The sequence below is a fragment of the Ptychodera flava genome, chromosome 21, assembly GCF_041260155.1.
Source record: "Ptychodera flava strain L36383 chromosome 21, AS_Pfla_20210202, whole genome shotgun sequence".
In the NCBI taxonomy this organism is placed as follows: domain Eukaryota; kingdom Metazoa; phylum Hemichordata; class Enteropneusta; family Ptychoderidae; genus Ptychodera; species Ptychodera flava.
In genome coordinates, this window is record NC_091948.1 from 33,904,924 (window position 1) to 33,921,434 (window position 16,511).

The window sequence follows — 16,511 nt, forward strand, 5'->3', positions numbered from 1 at the left end:
GTAATTTTTTGATAATTTTAGACCAAATGGACATCACATTTCATTCGCTACAGTTTTTTCTCAAAATTTTGGCAAAAATCTGAGAAAAATTGACTGGGGTTTATTTTATAAAGGGGACAAATATGGACTTTGGCGCTCAAAGGGTTAATCAAAAGTTTATGTTAATGATGTAGCTGGCCATATACTCATCATTTGACTGAAAATGACCCAGAACTATATTTTCAACTTGACAAGTTGAGAATTTCAAAATAATCAAATTACATGTTTTATATTGGAAAGCCAGTGTTTACAAAATTAAGCAAGAAAAATTGATGAACCTTGTAGCAGTAATTCTATATTGATGCGCCATTCAGTAATGTAAATAATCTTATTTTTGCCTCTTCCATGACATGGAAATCAAGCATATGATTGTCATTTGCATATGAAACAATTTAGAATAAAAATTATTCAAGAGCGGTGTGCAATACAAACATACCTTAAAAGGGACTATGTACCTTCGAGGCATACATATTGCACAAATGGTCACCTTCCCTCAAACACATGGTCCCTTGTGGGGCTGTAATAATATTACATAGGAAATTGATAGAGACTTGTCAATATTTACAACCAATTCTTTCCCATACTTCTGTAATAGTTCAGCAAGTGTTATAGTAGTGTGATAAAGATATAGATAAACTTTTGTAGAATAAGCAATAATGCCGAATAAAATGACCGAAAGTTGATGCATTGGGAAATGTTTTGAAGTTAAGAATATAGGATTCGAGAGTTTAAGTGTCAGTTTTCTTATTCCTTCAAACACCTTCCACAGGAACAAGTGTCACCAACCTACTCACGAAGTGATCACTCCATTGTCAGTGAGAGTCAGCCTCAGATACCTGTTTCCTTGGAGACAGTGAAAGCAGCATGGCGGAGACTCAGATGGAGACGTGACAGAATGGGATTGCATGGCACAGCAGAACATAACCTAGCAGAGTATCACAGTGTCTGTCACCAAACTGCAGGTAGGTTTTGTTACCCAGATAAAAAGTATTTCATGTTTTAAGTTTCTTTGCCAACATTTTCTACTAGAGTACCGGTATTCTCAAAGCAAAGATTTCTTTGTGCACAGGTCATTACTTTTAATAAGCTCTTTTCCTGCCGAGCGCCCCTGTCCGTTATCCTGCCAAGTCGGTCAAAACTGGCCCCCTTTTCTGTGTCTACAGAAGATAGGCTCTCCTGCACGCTTTCCTGCCAGGCATTTGGCGGGAAAATACCGCATTTTCGGGGTACGATTACCGACCATATACGTGTTAGACTTCAAAAATTTTTGCATGCCCGTATAGAGGGGCAACCGCTGATGAGGTTGTGTCCAGAAAATGACGAGGTCACGGGCGTTGTTTGCCCCGGGGGACGTGCACTTTTATGCCCTTTTCTAGCTTACTTTCGCGGAAGTAAAGCTCGTTCGCCGGCACGCACGGCCACACCGGGGAAACGTCACCTCTCTCGTGGGTTAGTAGAAGACCCAGGGGTTAGTGCTATGGGTGCGGGAGCACCCTCAAACCTGTCCTGTTTCCCCTGGGTTGTGTCACTTGGCCACGTACTTTGAACGACTTGGAAGAGTCGCACATTGCAGTCTGCTTTGACGTAGTGTCAACGACATAGTTCCGCCATTGAAGGAAGGCGTGTACGTAGTTTGGCCAGTTCAGTGAACACTTAGCTCGTTAGTGTTACCGTTTCCTAACAGGTTAGTTGTGCAGTTGTTACTAAGGTGCAGTTTTGTACCACCTTAGCTCTGGACAGTGCAACTGCTCTATGCACTAACCCCAACGACAGATGGTTGGTACAACGTCTACGTCGCACGAGCACAGCCTCCGTTGGGCTGTGCCCCTCCCACGTGATACAACGCACGTTCATCCATTACTATAGCGTCCTTACGGATCTGCCAAAAACGAAAGTGGGGGTAAAAACAAAACAAACGAAAATATGCGATCATAGATAGTATTTTATTCGGGAATAATTTACATTATGCCGAACAATAAATCTCGGAGTCTGTCTCGACGTCCGAGTGCATGGTCCGTGTTTCAAAAATTACAATCGGGGTGGCAGATCCGTGTTTCAAAAATTATAATAGGGGGAATTGTACAAAATAATCCGTCTAAACAAAACAAACGAAATATGCGATCCATAGATAGTATTTTATTCGGGAATAATTTACATTATGCCGAATAATAAATCTCAGAGTCTGTCTCTACGTCCGAGTGCATGGTCCGTGTTACAAAGATTACAATCGGGGGATTGTACAAAATAATCCGTGTTTCAATTTACAATCAGCGGGATCGTAAAGCACAAACAAACGGCACAACCGTGCTCAAAATGTGATCATGGTCCGTGTTCAGAATACAGTCAAGCCACTGTTAGGCGAAGCTGTCCCCTGTCCGTTATTTACGTCGGGTTCTCTTGCTGATGGGTGTCGTCGGGGCTGTGTGAGTAGAGGTCTGCACGCCAATGCTCCTCTTACCTCGTAGCATCATGCGATGATGAAAAGCCGCAAAACACTCGCCCTCGTGAAGATGAACCCCGCACAGACTACATCCTTTGGACGTCTCAGACAGTCGTCCGCTCGCAGTGGTCTTACCCTCTCTGCTACATACTTTACAGCATTTCTGCCGCCCCTCCAAACGGCTGACAACGTGCATCGGCTGATTTTGTGGATTGATGTACGAGGCAAGAGAAACAGTGGCCTCGACCTCTCTCACACTGGGCTGCGATCGCCCACAATAACCGCCAATGAGTTGTTTCCCGACACGCAGATGAAACATCTTATGGGTCAGCTTACTATCAGGGTGTACATGCTTGAAGCATATATATGCATTTACCAGGGCAACATCAATCAGGTAACATGCCAGATATGTCCACCATCTGTGGTTCTTGCGCCCAGTGTGAAAGTACTTGCGCTTCTGGTTGGCTCGGTCGACGCCTCCCATGTACCGGCGATAATTATACAGCGACAGAGGCACTTGTCGCCGCTCGTCTCCCTCCCCCACTGGCACGCACTCCAAGGGTGGATAGACCGTATTCAAGATCAGCACCTGAGCGTTACTATCCTGATAAGCAGTGATGTTAAGACGAGAGTCCGTTCTGGTCGTGGCTTTCATATCCCCAACAGACAGAGGAAGGCGCTTCCTCTTACCCGGCGGAATAATTGAGGGGCATGGTGCGACGATTACGGCGGTTAAAACTCCCGACCATGTAGATCCCGGTCTCCATCAGCTCTCTAGCAGTAACGACCGTGCTAAACAGGCTATCACAGAATAGGCTGTGATTATATCCACAGAATGGCTGGACCAGCTCCATCGTAATTCTTTTCACCACACCTCGCTCCTGCCGTCTCCCATCAGTCCGATCCCGATATTTCACACCTAGGTACGGTGCAAAGTTAGCTATGTATGCAGTGGTGGAGTCGCACAGCTGCCATATCTTGAAACCGTCTCGATCAGGCTTATGCGGTAATCTCTGCTTAAATTTAGAACGGCCCTTAAATCGCACCATGCCCTCGTCGATGGAGATCTCTCTACCCATCTTATAATTATTTACGCACCGGTCAACTATGGGCTCCATCCATGGATTGATTTTATACAGGGGATCCTCCTGACACCGACGTCGGCGGCGTGCCTCATCAGGATCACGACGTGGATCGTTCTCTGGGTCTGCCAGATGAAAGTATCGCATAAGCTGCTGAAAGCGACTGCGGGTAATCACAGTAGAAATACCCTGGTTTCTCAGAAAGGGATCGCTAGACCAATAATCCTCCACTGATGATTTACGGTCGATACCCATACAGACTAAGACGCCAATGAACGCCTGCACCTCTCGGTAGTCAGCGTTACGCCAGTATTTATCTATTTTCCTAGCGATATGTCGCTGGTGGAATTTGGCGTATTTATTAGTCTCGTCCTTGGCCAATCTGATCAGTGTAGCTGGAATAAACTTAAAAAAGTAATCGAGCTCACGGGCGTGGCTGGGCAAGGTGAAAGTCGGTCCTCTCTCATGGTCAAAATCGGTCTCCTCAAATATATTAGCATCGGTAGTCTCCGACATACGCCAGACAGGAGGTGTGTCGTCCTCCGCCAACACAGCAGCAACGTCATCATCGTCGTCAGAGCTTGCCTCACCTACATACTGCCTGTCATAAAAGTCATCGTCCTCTGCCGCATCCTCGTCAACCTCCGAGTCGGACTCAGCGGTGATATCACCGTCGTCTGGGCGTCTGGGCCTGAACTCGCCCGTAGCGGCATCAAGGATCATATCTGGCTCAAAATCAGGTGGGCTATCCTGATAACGAACCCTCCGCACTATCTTTTTCGGCGGGGACATCGCAGCACACGAAACTATGGCAGGAGCGGGCTCGGCAGCCTCTGCTGATGACGAGGACTCAAGCTCTTTCGCACTGGGCACAGGAACCTCTCCTGACGCAGGATGAGGGCTCATAGTAGCAACAGGTGGTGTCTCTCCCGGAGCAGCCGGGGGAGAACCAATGGCATCAGCCGTCTCATTACTCACTGTCTCACTAGCAGCAGCAGACGTAGTCTGTGCAGGTGAAGTATCTCCCACAAGAGCAGATGTAGTCTCTGCAGGTGAAGTAGTCTCTCCCGGAGCAGCCGGGTGAGAACCACTGGCAACCAGTGACCCGTCATCATCCTCATCGGCAGAACGATCGGTCTTACGTTTACGCTTACCACTGGGTTTTTCAGCCGGAGATGGCTTCGCCTTACGGGAGCATTTCTTGCCCGACTTCTTAGAACGTTTACTAGGGACATCACAACGATCGCTACCACTACCGCCCGGAGACTCTGCATCTTTGAGCTTCAGTCGTCTGCTCGCCTTCAGAAAACTTTTGCGTCCGTCAAGCTCATGTCTGGAACAGTGTCGACAGACTAGCAGGTCCCTCCCTTTTAAAGCCACAGGGAAACAAAGCCCTGGACATGATTGGACGCAGGGGTGTTAATATATGCATCCACCTGTTATTATAATGGACCTACGGCAATCAGTCCACCAACCGGCGCTGACATTCCTACCCGTCATGTAAATTGCCTGTCCGCACCATTTTATATGCTAATAATACTCATTTGCGATGCAAATCCCTCGAGCACTTAGCATAACATAGTCAATGTCATTAGCATCTCAACTTGACATTCCGTCCAGCTGGGTACGTGGCATGCGCACCTGCCACCCAAGGACGTTGGCCCAAGCCCATGTTTAGTACGGGTGGGAAACCCGTATCTTTAACCTCATGTCCCTTCTAAGTACGCCTGCGCAGGGCGTATTGTCATCCAAGTCGGTGACAAGCCAACCCGACAGATTGCCCATTAAGCAGTAATGGACTGGCGTCTCGTTCTTGTACGGCAACGAACAGTGCTTCAGCGGCTTGTTTAGGTCATAACCGTCGCCTGCCGAGCGGCTTACCCAACTAAGGCGGTCAAAGATGAAGGATGCCAAAATTGTCAACGGCTGTCTCGGCCTCGTCCGTTGGGCAAACATGGCTCCTTCAAATAACGTGGCCAGCACGTCTACGTCATCAGCGGTGATGACGACCCGTCATTGACGCCCGAGTGCGTAAAACTCGGAATATACCGACAGGTACCTCTACCTGAGTCGGTCATACTACGGTATAAACCAAACACAGGTCTGCCAACTCCCGTTAGACTCGGCCGTTAGCCGAACTTCACAGGGACAACATAGGCGTAACAAGTCGGTGAACAACGGTTCACGCACCTAACCGCAGCCGCCAAGTCGGTGAACAATGGTATCAAATTTTGAGGCCATGTTCCTGAATGGCAAGGCTGAGGCGGTGTGTTTCGTTGCACGGCTTGAACGTCTAGAGCCAAGTGCAGCCGACAACGTCCGACATCTGAGTGGGTAGTCTTTTCGAGAAGGTAACAAGTCGGTTAAAAGCGGTGGTTACCCTTCACAAATGTCGCTCAAGTCCGTTCGGATCAGTTCCATGTCAGGGACTAATCAAGCCGAGTCCGTCAAATCCGTCCGCACTTCCCGTCAATCAGGACCAAGTCCGTGATTTTCGTCTCGCACCATTGGCAAAAAATTGCACCGCCAGCTGAGGCGGTCTTAGGCGGTTGCCTTAGAGAAAGCCGAGTCCGTCAAATCCGTCCGCACTTCCCGTCAATCAGGACCAAGTCCGTGATTTTCGTCTCGCACCATTGGCAAAAAATTGCACCGCCAGCTGAGGCGGTCTTAGGCGGTTGCCTTACAGATTAGCGTTGCCGAGACGGTCAATTTCGGCCGCAATCTATGTAGTGCCTCAGAGCCAAGTTACCCCAAACTCCGCTAGAATACGTCAACGTGCTAACCTGCCAAGTACGCTACTCGTCCCCCCCAAAAAAACAGTCCCCCACCGGGGTGGGGACTGGCTGGGTAGCTTCCGCACCTTTCCCTGTCGTTGGACTCTCTGTGAACCCATTTCGAGAGCAAACGCCGTTCCTCGCCCAAAACCTGTCCTCGAACGACCCCTAGCGCGAGCAAGGGTTTGCTACACGTAGTTCCGTCGACTAGGCAGGAAAGGGGTACCAAAAAGTAGCCCGATTTCCACCGCCTTGGCAGGATAACGGCCGTGGCTGCTCAGATTCTAGCTACACCGAATTTCAAGCGGATTTTCACCGACTTGGCAGGAAAAGGGTTAATAAGTTTGTTTCCTCAAGAAAGACAAATGTGTTCACTTAGAAAAGTACCAACATTTACATGTCATGTCAACGGCCATTTAATTGTGATATTCCCTCAGTTTCTCTAACTGACCAAGGGTTATTTTAGGACATGTGTATGTAAGGATGGTTTGAACCAGGCTGGATGGTGGGAAGATTGATCTACATACTAACCAAATCTTGAAGAATGCAGTGAGGGAGTCATGTACCACAATCAACGTTATATGTTTAACTTCCTTTCTGAAGGTACAGACCAGTTGTTAGGTTAGAAAATTGATCTGATATAATTGCAATAGCATAGGTGTAGTGAAGTGAGGGTTTGAAAAGGTGATCTATATGATCTATATGATAAATTCTTTGTTCTTTGTTTGGTCATAGCCTACATGATTAAGAAACTGACTGGTGAAATTGCTGACTTTGTCTGTGGTGAGTTTATAAAACCAGAGAACAACCTGGGTGATCCTGAAGCTGTTGGTACCTCTACTGATCCACACACTGTCATTTTAGCTATGGAGCTGCAGCAACACAGAGCTGAGGTAGGTGTCAAAGTTTACCCCAAAGGTCATTGTAAAACGCCATGGACAAGAGGAGGTCTCATAGTTCAAGATGAGAGCATTTTTGATGAAATGAAAGAATATCCATTATCAGTTGACAAATTTGAGCAGAAGGCTTTGAGTGAATCTGTATCATCAGTGCAAGGAAGAGCAAAACTTTCAAGAATAATAGGGCAACTTTATGAAAGCACACCATTGCTCCCTTGTCATGGATAAATCTGAACACTTCCGTAAACCAAGATGACATGAAGGAATGTGAAGTATGGTAGTTTTGTTCATCAATGTCAATACCATTACCAAAACAGTTCAGTATTCACTGTTGTACAATCAGTAGCAGAAATATTAATGGATTAGAGCATTGTAAAATTGTAAATCTGTGCTCATTAGTTGATTTCTTTCTGTATTTATTTTGTATCGCATTTTCTTTATGTTTTGTCAATGTACAGACAAGGCTTGCTGCACTGAATCAGATTCTTTCATTGCTAAATGGTGGAGATGAAGATAAGTTTGAAAATCAGAAACCCAGTAGCCGATATGGAGTCTTGGTACCGCCGTTCAGTTCAATCTCACTGCTCAGTTCGGTACATCTGCAGTTCCTACTTGGTTGTTTTGGACTTGGAATGCTTGAACCTCTAGTGGAAGGCCATGGTGCTGCCCAGCTCTATCATTACCAGGTTAGAAGAAAACAAATCAGTATTTGCATGTCTTTGTGGAGAGCATTGTTTCCAATGGTGCATTGAAAAAAGTAAAATATAGAATTCAATTAGTGAATAGCGCGGAATTCCATTGCAAAATTGTTAAGAAACGTCGCATCATGCATGTGACATTTACTGCTGCTTGCAGAAAATTTAGATTTCTCTTTTTTGCACCTTTCTTTTTTTGCTTCACCTTGTGCCTGCATCCTCTGATATGTTGTGCTTACTTTCAATTATAACATCGATGGTGATAAAGTACCAAGTTCACCAATATTTTTAATATATTGTGTAATCTAGTTGAATCAGTTTGAGGGTTGTGGAAATTTTGCCAAAATAATGTGGGTCAGCCCTATAGTATTACATCAAATATGAAACCATTTTCTTCTTTCAAATCAAAGTCTTGCTTGTCAGTGAGATCTGAAGATCTGAAAGTATGGTTTGATGGGAATATGAAAGGCATCTCTGTTTATGTAAGACACTGTCAGTGTTTGCCTTGGAATGGAATTGAGATGTGTTGAACTACCGTAAGTACTGATCTCTGTAAGTCTTTGATGTGTTTTGTTTGACAGGATGGTTCAAAAGCTGCAAGATCCTCAACTCAACAAGAGATCCAAACAACAGTTCACAAGATAAATGAACACCTTGTCAGTACTTTATCAGAGAAATCACATGATCCTAGATCTGGCAAAGGTACAGTGTTTCCATTGTCATAAGTATGTCGTTATCATTCACCGCTTCCAAACTGAAAAACAACAGCTGCACTAATGACATTCTTTCTCATTTTCATGGTGACATGAAATATTAGAGAAACATCTCACACAAGTTGGTATGTGTTCAAGATACACCACATTTTTAATGATATTGTACCAATGTAATGCTCATTTGTCCCCATCAAGCCAGGACAGCCTTTGAGAACTATTCTGTTAGTTTTAGTGTGCATAATTTCTGAAAAGTCTGAGGGAAATTCAAATGTTGATTAAAGGCTGTGTTGTGGCTTCATCCAAATACCTGGTTTGACTGGTATAGAAAAGCACCCAACAAATAAGTGATTTTCATTGAAAAATAACACAAGCATGAATTGAGTGAGACAAAAGTTATGATATTTCAACTATGTGATGGAGATGGATCTTTCATAAATTGAGTATGTTGAGCATCATGTAAAATTTAACTGTGAATCTATACAAGTAAGTTATTCTTGTGTTGCACATGTGTGTCCTATCTTTATCTGCTTTCTGTCTCTTTTTCATTTATTGTGGCATCTTTGTGCTGTGTTTTCTATTTGCAGCAACATTCTCCTCTCTTATCCCAGGTCAGTGTGTGTCCAAAGTTTCTTTCTGTCATCTCATCTCAGCTTTGCTGTCACTTGGCCGTCACCCTTGCAAAGCAAACATGGAAATCTCTCTCTGAATGAATACATGTAGATACCTGGTGTTTCTTCCATAGCCAGGGAGGGAAATGATTTGTTATCCTGCCATTGCTTTGTTAACACTTTTCATTGTGCTTGCTATTAACAAGCCATCACAGCTCTACAATTAACAGTTGGTTTACAAGTGTATATTTCATTGACTGTTGATCACCTAATGTAGAATGATCTTCTTGTTAAATAGAAGTGAAGTATTCTAATCCAGTAAGGGACATAAAATGCTTTCACAAATTTATAATGGAATTATGAACCTAAAATTAAGCTCATGAATTAAAGTGCTAATTGGTGAACTTTAAACCAAGTATATGAACTGATGTGTTGGTTGATACTCATTTTCTATTGAACTGTTTAACCTGTCATTTTCAAATGGGGAGGAACACTAAGGTATAGGCTTGAAGCAGTGAACTGTACTTGACACATTGGTGAAAAAAAGATAAGAGACCTATACAAGTTTATTGTAGTTTTCTCAAGTTGCTATTCTCTTACTAAAGCCATGTCAGAGTTTAGTACTTTTTGTTCCAAGGAAGATGTACCAAGACTAGATGAAAAGAATCAGCTAAGGAGGGCCATCTCTAGATGAAAAATCAGCTAAGGAGGGCCATCTCTAGATGAAAAGAATCAGCTAAGGAGGGCCATCTCTAGATGAAAAGAATCAGCTAAGAAGGGCCATCTCTAGATGAAAAGAATCAGCTAAGAAGGGCCATCTCTAGATGAAAAGAATCAGCTAAGGAGGGCCATCTCTAGATGAAAAGAATCAGCTAAGAAGGGCCATCTCTAGATGAAAAGAATCAGCTAAGAAGGGCCATCTCTAGATGAAAAAAATCAGCTAGGAGGGCCATCTCTAGATGAAAAGAATCAGCTAAGAAGGGCCATCTCTAGATGAAAAGAATCAGCTAAGGAGGGCCATCTCTAGATGAAAAGAATCAGCTAAGGAGGGCCATCTCTAGATGAAAAGAATCAGCTAAGGAGGGCCATCTCTAGATGAAAAGAATCAGCTAAGGAGGGCCATCTCTAGATGAAAAGAATCAGCTAAGGAGGGCCATCTCTAGATGAAAAGAATCAGCTAAGGAGGGCCATCTCTAGATGAAAAGAATCAGCTAAGGAGGGCCATCTCTAGATGAAAAGAATCAGCTAAGGAGGGCCATCTCTAGATGAAAAGAATTAGCTAAGAAGGGCCATCTCTAGATGAAAAATCAGCTAAGAAGGGCCATCTCTAGATGAAAAGAATCAACTAAGAAGGGCCATCTCTAGATGAAAAGAAACAGCTAAGGAGGGCCATCTCTTGATGAAAAGAATCAGCTAAGAAGGGCCATCTCTAGATGAAAAGAATCAGCTAAGAAGGGCCATCTCTAGATGAAAAGAATCAGCTAAGAAGGGTCATCTCTAGATGAAAAGAATCAGCTAAGAAGGGCCATCTCTAGATGAAAAGAATCAGCTAAGAAGGGCCATCTCTAGATGAAAAGAATCAGCTAAAGAAGGGCCATCTCTAGATGAAAAGAATCAGCTAAGAAAGGCCATCTCTAGATGAAAAGAATCAGCTAAGAAGGGCCATCTCTAGATGAAAAGAATCAGCTAAGAAGGGCCATCTCTAGATGAAAAGAATCAGCTAAGGAGGGCCATCTCTAGATGAAAAGAATCAGCTAAGAAGGGCCATCTCTAGATGAAAAGAATCAGCTAAGGAGGGCCATCTCTAGATGAAAAGAATCAGCTAAGGAGGGCCATCTCTAGATGAAAAGAATCAGCTAAGGAGGGCCATCTCTAGATGAAAAGAATCAGCTAAGGAGGGCCATCTCTAGATGAAAAGAATCAGCTAAGGAGGGCCATCTCTAGATGAAAAGAATCAGCTAAGGAGGGCCATTTCTAGATGAAAAGAATCAGCTAAGGAGGGCCATCTCTAGATGAAAAGAATCAGCTAAGAAGGGCCTCTCTAGATGAAAAGAATCAGCTAAGAAGGGCCATCTCTAGATGAAAAGAATCGCTAAGGAGGGCCATCTCTAGATGAAAAGAATCAGCTAAGAAGGGCCATCTCTAGATGAAAAGAATCAGCTAAGAAGGGCCATCTCTAGATGAAAAGAATCAGCTAAGAAGGGCCATCTCTAGATGAAAAGAATCAGCTAAGAAGGGCCATCTCTAGATGAAAAGAATCAGCTAAGAAGGGCCATCTCTAGATGAAAAGAATCAGCTAAGAAGGGCCATCTCTAGATGAAAAGAATTAGCTAAGAAGGGCCATCTCTAGATGAAAAGAATCAGCTAAGGAGGGCCATCTCTAGATGAAAAGAATCAGCTAAGGAGGGCCATCTCTAGATGAAAAGAATCAGCTAAGAAGGGCCATCTCTAGATGAAAAGAATCAGCTAAGGAGGGCCATCTCTAGATGAAAAGAATCAGCTAAGGAGGGCCATCTCTAGATGAAAAGAATCAGCTAAGGAGGGCCATCTCTCAGATTTTAGAGGATGACACTCATTTAGTTTAAAAACATTAAACTGATTAAGCCATACTTCTACTCCAGTTTAATCTATCAGTGCCAATGACTACCTCTATTTATGTGATCTCTCTATTCTCTTTTGTCAGGTGCAAGACAGAGGCTGCTGTTGACAACAGTATTTGCCCTGAGTGTGAAATACCAGCCAGTTGATATCTCATTAGCAGTATCTACTGGTATGCTTCCATTGTTATCTAGACTGTGCGGTCATCAAGCAGTCCTCAAACCACTAGTACCGTGGGTGTCCAGAGGAATGTCACAACTCAACACCATTCTACAGGTTGCTAGTATGAGATTGCTACAAATATTGGCTGTCACCACAGGGTAAGTAAATTGCTGCAAATGTGAGCTTGACACAGACCTTGCTATTTAGTTGTGAGATCCCTACCGATTGCGGCAAGCAAATGTCAAGGATTGCCTCATTGTGAAGACATATAGATTACATCAAATATAAGCTTTCATCACTAGCTGGACATATCACTGCAAAGACAGGTTCCTTCAGTAAACTGAATCAGATGCAAATATCAATTGCCTTCAGAGGGTGAGATTATTTGAAATAGGTTATAGACATTGCTGTAAGTATTACTTGTCAATTTAGGGTAAAGATATTTACTTCAGGCATTGTGGCACTATTCAGCGTGATATGAATACATTGCCCGTACACATTGATGCCACCATGGAATGAATACATTGTTGCAAACACCAAGTATCATCACAGTATGGGTAGACTGATTTGAAATCTAAATGAGTAGATGAATGCAAATGTCAAATCTGCCAAAGAGAAAAACAAGATCACTGCAAGTATTCACTATCACGACAACTCAAGATGGAATTGCTTGCTGTGCATGTAATCTGTGATTTTCTTGTATAGACTTGTCAGCTCCAAGGAGAAGATAATCAGACTGCAATATCAAACAGCAGTTATGTTAGTTAATCAACTCTTCAAGCATTTTCTGTCTTTTACTCCCCAACTCTAGGACATATGCTGACAAGCTAAGTTCAAATGTAATACAAGCAGTGGTAGATTTGTTGTGTAATCAATTGAATAATCTACTAGAGGTAGCTTGTGGCCACAGTACCAAGCCTCAAAGCACTGAAGAGATGAAATTTGAAGATAGCAGACAGACCGATGGCAAAGACGATGACAATGGCAAACAAGAGACAAGAAAACAAGATGAGAAAAAGGATGACACTCTTCAAAGTAAGAGAAACACCATCCTGCATCCTTATTTTTCTATATAAAAATGTGACAGACTATTGATGTTGATAGGGTTGTACTTGTACCAGTTCATAGTGGTGAAAAGGGGCTCAACAGTTTTGTAATGTGTGTGGCAGTCAGTTCATATAATGTGTATATTGTGGAAGGATATTTTGGAAAAATGATGATAGCTGCAGGCATATTGATCTATGGTTTTGTTTTAGAGTGTAGTAGCAAGACCTTTACAAAAGATTCAAATAAACCATTGCTGTTTCTTGTACAGCAACTTTTAGTGCAGAAGAGTTGATTCTGAGATAAATACATACCTACTACATCACTCTTAGTATTGTAACATATACCCTTTTAGCAGCTGATTTTCAAATACATAAATGACAAACACCCCCCCCCCCAGTGTATATAGTCAAAATAACCCTTGACCTTTGTAAATGCCTATATGCTCATCGTATTATCTGCTCTATCCAATTACAGTATGTCATAACCACAGACAAAGTCATTGTGAATGCATGTTATACACACTGTATTTGTTCTACTTTTCTTTGAAAGTTTGAGGGTCTGCTAGCTGTAGGCAAAACTTGAACCAACTTGAATGATCTCAGAAACAAAGTGCAGTTTATGACTTTGATGAATGACTTGGTGAGGTATTTGTGTATCTCATTATCAACTTCATACTTAAATTTGAAATTAAGTCTAAATTTACATTAAGCATTCCATTGCTAACTTGCCATATTTAGGTAGAGTCACATGCCTGCAAGTAATTTAGTAGGCCAAATCATCTAATAAAATATTTATAAGAAGATGTGACAATCAATGTACTTGTAAACTGTAGCACTTAAATATTCAACTGCTATTCAGTCAGTCTGGCAACCTACGCCAAAGGTTCATTTACTTAAATAAGCTGGTTCAGTTCACCAACACTAAGATTCATGTCAAATCTGTTGTAATATTCTCAACAGGCAAACCTGTAAAACCAATCAGTGAACGTTCCAGAAAGTTGGCTGAGACTTCCCTGGGTGATTTCTTGGTTTTCCTGAGACGAGTAGCATCCTCAAGGATTGTCCAAGAAAAGATGGCCACCACAAAATGGACCACTCTGCTGCTGTCTATTGCAGGTCACAAAGTTGGTACAGGTAGGTTTTATTGTCCAGTTGTAGTTGTCAGACAGAAAGTGAGTCAATTTATATTTGTTTACTAAAAATACTGACGGTTTTGGAACTTCATCTGCAATGCAGAGATCTCTGCCATGTGAGGTTATTGTACCTGAAGGTATGCATATAAGACCAATTTAAAGTAATCAGCTAATTGAGAAATTGTTAGCTACAACGAAAAGCAATGTATAAATCTCATATTGACTTCATTTCAAGTATTGCAGGCATCAAGTTGTGAGGGGAATAGATAGTAGTTACCAATTCTCATGAATATTATGTGATTTGCATAATCAGTGCTGTATGTGTTGAATGGCTCTAGTGTGGCAAAGAAAATGTTAAGAGGATGAATGAATTCATTATGGTTTCATGTTGTATTCTATCATGTTGGTTACAGCTCTACCAATGGTACAAAATATCCGCACCAGACTTCTTGCCCTTCATCTGCTGGAAGCTGTCCTTCCAGCCTGCAGTACCACATCTCACGCTGAACAAAACAAAGCAGTGGTGGAAGTCCTCTTTAACAATCTTTCTGAGAGTCTGTGGTGCAGCCCACAGTCAGCCATGGATCAGAGTTCATCTGCCAAGGAGAAACAGGGCAAAGGTCAAGGGTCATTCTTGCCTGAAGATGATGAGGAGGATAAGCTAGCTATGCAGGAAGCATCCTTTGATGCGGAAAGGACTGTATGTTGCACTGTAGAAGGGGGACACACACTGGTTCATGGATCCGGTGGCAGAGGGTATGGATTAGGATCAACAGGGATAACATCTGGATGTTACCAATGGAAGGTGAGTTAGAAAAGAAACTCTGACTTTGATTGACTCGTATTTGGCATGGCGACTCATATAATACATTCAATAATTTCCAAGAGAGAATACACCTGGAGAGGGAAAGTGAGTATGTTATTTTGTCAAGCTTGACTCAGGGTTCTCCGCAGTCCAAAACAGTGTCGCGGCCTGCGACGCTATCATTCAAGCCCACGACACTTTCAATATCACCGCGACGCTATCGTTACTGGCAACGCTATGAGGTTCAGTGGCAAAATGTTCACAATGGCAAAAGACAGCAAAAGTCAGCGACGATTTCCGACGAAATAGTTTATATCACTGTTTAAAGTCACACTGATTACACAATCCCTAGATACAGAAGTTACAATTTGGTGAAATTTCTGCTCTACTTACATCTTGAAATCAAAAGTAAACTATAAACGAAGACGTCATGTATGCTGCCGATGAGCATGCAGCAGCATAGCATAGCATAGTGTTTACTGCCTTTCAAAGCACAGGCATGCGTGGGCTGCACATAAAAGCAACCCAATTTTCAAAGATCAAACGGTCAGTACTTTGTGAAAAAAGCAACATGGCAAATAAAATTGTTATAGTCACCGGTAAAAACTCTTCACAGATGGAGGGTTAATTGCTTTAAACAAATGCATGTGAAGAGAATGAAAACCAACATCACATGGGTGAATGAAAATACTGTAAACAATAGCGGATGTGACATCATGGGACTGTTCTATTTTGGTACCGGGGGTGCACAGAGGTAGAGAACCTTGATAAATGTAATAAAAAAACGTGGCACACTAGCGATGTTGTAACGGGAACTTCAACGTTTTATTGTTTTACATCTGTTAATAATGTCTTTGATCTGAGAAGCAGTTTTACCAACTGTCTATTATACTCTCCTAACCTTTCTTTATTTGATATAAACAAGGATAGAAGCTTATGCAACTTAGTTAGGATGTACTAAATTTTGAAAAAATCAGTGGAGGAGGGGCTCCACTCCAGAAGTACCACTGTGTCAATTTTTGGTAAATACAAACTATATGCAAATTTTATGAAACACCAATTACGTAAATGTTATGCAAATTCGCCGCTACTCTATCAAAAAATCCGAAGGAGAACCCTGTTGACTTATTAATGTTGTCCTTGCTTGTCCTTTGAATCTGAAGTAATGGCAGAGAATTCTAACTCAGCAAATACTCGAGTACAGTTATCAAACTGACAGCTAAAATATCTGTCAGGACTCTATAATATTATCTAGTTATGTTATACTATGTCACAGTGCCCCTATGACATTCTGAACTGTTTTAGTCTATTGAAAATCTTTTTTTGAAATTTCTTTGCATCGGCCTGTCTGTAATAAATGTAGGTAGGTATTTACAATAAATATCAATATGTAAATATTTCTTGAGTCAAAGAGACATTGCTTTCAGTGAATAACAGATAAATGTATGTTAATGGGCACACTTCACAATGCTGTTCATGATCATACACTCAATGTGTAAAACCCACATGTCTTGAAT

The 16,511-nt window shown here is 42.4% G+C and overlaps 1 protein-coding gene across 3 annotated transcripts in view; it reads left to right on the forward strand.

Moving 5' to 3' along the window:
• LOC139122081 (probable E3 ubiquitin-protein ligase HERC1) overlaps nucleotides 1-16,511 on the forward strand; it is a 118,655-nt gene that overhangs the window by 45,535 nt on the left and 56,609 nt on the right. For all 3 annotated transcript variants that reach the window (XM_070687458.1, XM_070687459.1, XM_070687460.1), the window contains 8 exons: nucleotides 809-1,001; nucleotides 7,071-7,228; nucleotides 7,693-7,920; nucleotides 8,511-8,631; nucleotides 11,934-12,168; nucleotides 12,822-13,045; nucleotides 14,017-14,190; nucleotides 14,603-14,994. In XM_070687458.1, coding sequence (XP_070543559.1) covers nucleotides 809-1,001; nucleotides 7,071-7,228; nucleotides 7,693-7,920; nucleotides 8,511-8,631; nucleotides 11,934-12,168; nucleotides 12,822-13,045; nucleotides 14,017-14,190; nucleotides 14,603-14,994 — 1,725 coding nt within the window. The remainder of the gene's footprint in view (nucleotides 1-808; nucleotides 1,002-7,070; nucleotides 7,229-7,692; nucleotides 7,921-8,510; nucleotides 8,632-11,933; nucleotides 12,169-12,821; nucleotides 13,046-14,016; nucleotides 14,191-14,602; nucleotides 14,995-16,511) is intronic.